The sequence below is a fragment of the Magnolia sinica genome, chromosome 13 (genome assembly GCF_029962835.1).
Source record: "Magnolia sinica isolate HGM2019 chromosome 13, MsV1, whole genome shotgun sequence".
In the NCBI taxonomy this organism is placed as follows: domain Eukaryota; kingdom Viridiplantae; phylum Streptophyta; class Magnoliopsida; order Magnoliales; family Magnoliaceae; genus Magnolia; species Magnolia sinica.
The window spans coordinates 54,161,771-54,167,531 of NC_080585.1; the positions used below are offsets into that span (position 1 = coordinate 54,161,771).

At 68.8% G+C, this 5,761-nt stretch overlaps 1 protein-coding gene across 1 annotated transcript in view; it reads right to left on the reverse strand.

Annotated features, from left to right (window-relative positions):
- LOC131224285 (uncharacterized) overlaps positions 1 to 39 on the reverse strand; it is an 885-nt gene extending 846 nt beyond the window's left edge. The window contains exon 1 of the mRNA XM_058219810.1: positions 1 to 39. This exon is cut by the window's left edge and continues 846 nt beyond it. Within this exon, the coding sequence (XP_058075793.1) occupies positions 1 to 39 (39 nt within the window).
- Positions 40 to 5,761: the final 5,722 nt, after the last annotated feature.

The following is a 5,761-nucleotide window of genomic DNA, read 5'->3' on the forward strand; positions in this document are numbered from 1 at the left end:
CGCAGGCACGCCCAGAGCAGCACGGCAGCACGCTGGCATGCCCAGGGCAGCACGGTAGCACGCTGGAGCACCCAGGGCAGCACGGCAGCAGCACGCTGGCACGCCACGGCGGGCAAGGCATCATCGAGGCAAATTAGACGGTGGACAGGTACGCCGCGCTAACTGGGCAGGGCAACGTCGGGGCGACTTAGGCGGCGGACAGGGACGCCATGCTAAGCGGGCAGGTCATCGTCGGGGCAAAATAGGCGGTGGCCGCGGCGCCGTGCTAGGCGGGCGGGGCTACTGCCACAGCGGGCAAGGCATCGTCGGGGCAAATTAGGCGGCGGACAGGGACGCCGTTCTAAGCGGGCAGGGCATCGTCAGGGCAAATTAGGCGGCGGACAGGGATGCCGTGCTAAGCGGGCAGGGTCACGTCGGGGCGACTTAGGCGGCGGACAGGGACGCCGTGCTAAGCGGGCAGGGCATCGTCGGGGCGAATTAGGCGGCGGCTCGGGGCGCCGTGCTAGGCGGGCGGGGCTACTGCCACGGTGGGCAAGGCATCGTCCGGGCAAATTAGGCGGCGGACAGGGACGCCGTGCTAAGCGGGCGGGGCCAAGTCGGGGCGACTTAGGCGGCGGACAGGGACGCCGTGCTAGGCGGGCGGGGCCACGTCGGGGCGACTTAGGCGGCGGACAGGGACGCCGTGCTAGGCGGGCGGGGCCACGTCGGGGCGACTTAGGCGGCGGATAGGGACGCCGTGCTAAGCGGGCAGGGCATCGTCGGGGGGCCGTGCTAGGCGGGCGGGGCTACTGCCACGGCGGGCAAGGCATCGTCGAGCCAAGCGGGCGGCGCATCATCGGGGCGAATTAGGCGGCGGGCAGGGGTGCCGTGCTAGTGCCACGGCGGGCAAGGCATCGTCCAGGTGAGTCTCCTACATTACTCACTACGCAAGTGCGCGAGTGCGCGAAGTGCGCTAAGTGCGCCAGTCGCCAGCGCCTGCGCTGGCAAAGCTGCGCAACTGAAATAGTATATATTTCCCAGGGTCGGCCGCGAATTAGGCGGCGGGGAGGGGCGTCGTCGGGCCGAATTTGGCGCCGTGCTAAGCGGGCTGGGCTAGTGCCACGGCGGGCGGGGGCGCCGTGCTAAGCGGGCGGTGCGAGTGCCACGGTGGGCAAGGCATCGTCGGGGCTAATTAGGCGGCGGACGGGGACGCCGAGCTAAGCGTGCAGCGCATCATCGGGGCGAATTAGGCGGCGCGCAGGGGCGCCGTGCTAGTGCCACGGCGGGCAAGGCATCTTCGGGGCGAATTCGCCGTGCCAAGCGGGCGGGGCTAGTGCCACGGCGGGCAAGGCATCGTCCAGGTGAGTCTCCTACATTACTCACTACGCAAGTGCGCGAGTGCGCGAAGTGCGCCAGTCGCCAGCGCCTGCGCCGCCCGCCCGCCGACGCGCGCGCGCGCGTATTTTTCGGTGGGGAGCGGTGATGGGCGCTGGCAAAGCTGCGCAACTGAAATAGTATATATTTCCCAGGGTCGGCCGCGAATTAGGCGGCGGGGAGGGGCGTCGTCGGGCCGAATTTGGCGCCGTGCTAAGCGGGCTGGGCTAGTGCCACGGCGGGCGGGGGCGCCGTGCTAAGCGGGCGGTGCGAGTGCCACGGTGGGCAAGGCATCGTCGGGGCTAATTAGGCGGCGGACGGGGACGCCGAGCTAAGCGTGCAGCGCATCATCGGGGCGAATTAGGCGGCGCGCAGGGGCGCCGTGCTAGTGCCACGGCGGGCAAGGCATCTTCGGGGCGAATTCGCCGTGCCAAGCGGGCGGGGCTAGTGCCACGGCGGGCAAGGCATCGTCCAGGTGAGTCTCCTACATTACTCACTACGCAAGTGCGCGAGTGCGCGAAGTGCGCCAAGTGCGCCAGTCGCCAGCGCCTGCGCCGCCCGCCCGCCGACGCGCGCGCGCGCGTATTTTTCGGTGGGGAGCGGCGATGGGCGCTGGCAAAGCTGCGCAACTGAAATAGTATATATTTCCCAGGGTCGGCCGCGAATTAGGCGGCGGGCAGGGCATCGTCGTGGCGAATTTGGCGCCGTGCTAAGCGGGCGGGGGCGCCGTGCTAAGCGGGCGGTGCGAGTGCCACGGTGGGCAAGGCATCGTCGGGGCTAATTAGGCGGCGGACGGGGACGCCGAGCTAAGCGTGCAGCGCATCATCGGGGCGAATTAGGCGGCGGGCCGTGCTAGTGCCACGGCGGGCAAGGCATCTTCGGGGCGAATTCGCCGTGCCAGGCGGGCGGGGCTAGTGCCACGGCGGGCAAGGCATCGTCCAGGTGAGTCTCCTACATTACTCACTACGCAAGTGCGCGAGTGCGCGAAGTGCGCCAAGTGCGCCAGTCGCCAGCGCCTGCGCCGCCCGCCCGCCGACGCGCGCGCGCGCGTATTTTTCGGTGGGGAGCGGCGATGGGCGCTGGCAAAGCTGCGCAACTGAAATAGTATATATTTCCCAGGGTCGGCCGCGAATTAGGCGGCGGGGAGGGGCGTCGTCGGGCCGAATTTGGCGCCGTGCTAAGCGGGCTGGGCTAGTGCCACGGCGGGCGGGGGCGCCGTGCTAAGCGGGCGGTGCCAGTGCCACGGTGGGCAAGGCATCGTCGGGGCTAATTAGGCGGCGGACGGGGACGCCGAGCTAAGCGTGCAGCGCATCATCGGGGCGAATTAGGCGGCGCGCAGGGGCGCCGTGCTAGTGCCACGGCGGGCAAGGCATCTTCGGGGCGAATTCGCCGTGCCAAGCGGGCGGGGCTAGTGCCACGGCGGGCAAGGCATCGTCCAGGTGAGTCTCCTACATTACTCACTACGCAAGTGCGCGAGTGCGCGAAGTGCGCTAAGTGCGCCAAGTGCGCCAGTCGCCAGCGCCTGCGCCGCCCGGCGATGGGCGCTGGCAAAGCTGCGCAACTGAAATAGTATATATTTCCCAGGGTCGGCCGCGAATTAGGCGGCGGGGAGGGGCGTCGTCGGGCCGAATTTGGCGCCGTGCTAAGCGGGCTGGGCTAGTGCCACGGCGGGCGGGGGCGCCGTGCTAAGCGGGCGGTGCCAGTGCCACGGTGGGCAAGGCATCGTCGGGGCTAATTAGGCGGCGGACGGGGACGCCGAGCTAAGCGTGCAGCGCATCATCGGGGCGAATTAGGCGGCGCGCAGGGGCGCCGTGCTAGTGCCACGGCGGGCAAGGCATCTTCGGGGCGAATTCGCCGTGCCAGGCGGGCGGGGCTAGTGCCACGGCGGGCAAGGCATCGTCCAGGTGAGTCTCCTACATTACTCACTACGCAAGTGCGCGAGTGCGCGAAGTGCGCCAGTCGCCAGCGCCTGCGCCGCCCGCCCGCCGACGCGCGCGCGCGCGTATTTTCGGTGGGGAGCGGCGATGGGCGCTGGCAAAGCTGCGCAACTGAAATAGTATATATTTCCCAGGGTCGGCCGCGAATTAGGCGGCGGGGAGGGGCGTCGTCGGGCCGAATTTGGCGCCGTGCTAAGCGGGCTGGGCTAGTGCCACGGCGGCGGGGGCGCCGTGCTAAGCGGGCGGTGCGAGTGCCACGGTGGGCAAGGCATCGTCGGGGCTAATTAGGCGGCGGACGGGGACGCCGAGCTAAGCGTGCAGCGCATCATCGGGGCGAATTAGGCGGCGCGCAGGGGCGCCGTGCTAGTGCCACGGCGGGCAAGGCATCTTCGGGGCGAATTCGCCGTGCCAAGCGGGCGGGGCTAGTGCCACGGCGGGCAAGGCATCGTCCAGGTGAGTCTCCTACATTACTCACTACGCAAGTGCGCGAGTGCGCGAAGTGCGCCAAGTGCGCCAGTCGCCAGCGCCTGCGCCGCCCGCCCGCCGACGCGCGCGCGCGCGTATTTTCTGTGGGGAGCGGCGATGGGCGCTGGCAAAGCTGCGCAACTGAAATAGTATATATTTCCCAGGGTCGGCCGCGAATTAGGCGGCGGGGAGGGGCGTCGTCGGGCCGAATTTGGCGCCGTGCTAAGCGGGCTGGGCTAGTGCCACGGCGGGCGGGGGCGCCGTGCTAAGCGGGCGGTGCGAGTGCCACGGTGGGCAAGGCATCGTCGGGGCTAATTAGGCGGCGGACGGGGACGCCGAGCTAAGCGTGCAGCGCATCATCGGGGCGAATTAGGCGGCGCGCAGGGGCGCCGTGCTAGTGCCACGGCGGGCAAGGCATCTTCGGGGCGAATTCGCCGTGCCAAGCGGGCGGGGCTAGTGCCACGGCGGGCAAGGCATCGTCCAGGTGAGTCTCCTACATTACTCACTACGCAAGTGCGCGAGTGCGCGAAGTGCGCTAAGTGCGCCAAGTGCGCCAGTCGCCAGCGCCTGCGCCGCCCGCCCGCCGACGCGCGCGCGCGCGTATTTTTCGGTGGGGAGCGGCGATGGGCGCTGGCAAAGCTGCGCAACTGAAATAGTATATATTTCCCAGGGTCGGCCGCGAATTAGGCGGCGGGGAGGGGCGTCGTCGGGCCGAATTTGGCGCCGTGCTAAGCGGGCTGGGCTAGTGCCACGGCGGGCGGGGGCGCCGTGCTAAGCGGGCGGTGCGAGTGCCACGGTGGGCAAGGCATCGTCGGGGCTAATTAGGCGGCGGACGGGGACGCCGAGCTAAGCGTGCAGCGCATCATCGGGGCGAATTAGGCGGCGGGCAGGGGCGCCGTGCTAGTGCCACGGCGGGCAAGGCATCTTCGGGGCGAATTCGCCGTGCCAAGCGGGCGGGGCTAGTGCCACGGCGGGCAAGGCATCGTCCAGGTGAGTCTCCTACATTACTCACTACGCAAGTGCGCGAGTGCGCGAAGTGCGCCAAGTGCGCCAGTCGCCAGCGCCTGCGCCGCCCGCCCGCCGACGCGCGCGCGCGCGTATTTTTCGGTGGGGAGCGGCGATGGGCGCTGGCAAAGCTGCGCAACTGAAATAGTATATATTTCCCAGGGTCGGCCGCGAATTAGGCGGCGGGCAGGGCATCGTCGTGGCGAATTTGGCGCCGTGCTAAGCGGGCGGGGCTAGCGCCACGGCGGGCGGGGGCGCCGTGCTAAGCGGGCGGGGCTAGTGCCACGGCGTGCAAGGCATCGTCGGGGCTAATTTGGCGGCGGACATGGACGCCGGGCTAAGCGGGCAGCGCATCATCGGGGCGAATTAGGCGGCGGGCAGGGGCGCCGTGCTAAGCGGGCGGGGCTAGTGCCACGGCATGCAAGGCATCTTCGGGGCGAATTCGTCGTGCTAAGCCGGCTGGGCTATTGCCACGGCGAACAAGGCATCGTCGAGGAGTCCCCCACATTACTCCCTACGCAAGTGCGCGAGTCCGCGAAGTGCGCATGTTGCTAGCGCCTGCGCCCCTCGCGCGCGCGTCGCTCTGGAGCGGCGAAGGCAAACGCTATGCTGCGCAACTAGAATAGTGCAAGGCTCGCCCGCGCCACGCGATGGCACCGGAGGGGCATGCGTTGATGGAAGGCCAAGCACGGCCGTCCCGCGGGCGTCGCTGTGCTGCATCCGAGCTTGTACTAACTCAGAAAGGGGCGGAATCTACGCTCTGCCGTACCAGAGCAGGGCATAGGCGGGGCCCGACAGCTGCGCTGATCCTTAAGGAATATGGGGGCCGAAATCCCCAATCGGCGGCAAGGAGCGCCCGAAGTGTCTCTGCAGTTGCACTGTTCTGCACTCGGGGCGCGCGCGGGGGCGTCGTGCGCACGGGCCCAAAGGAGCTCTCCTCTCATCTCATTAACTCTTTCCGGGTCTTTCTAAGGCCGACGGGAGTCGAGGGACCGGAAGCG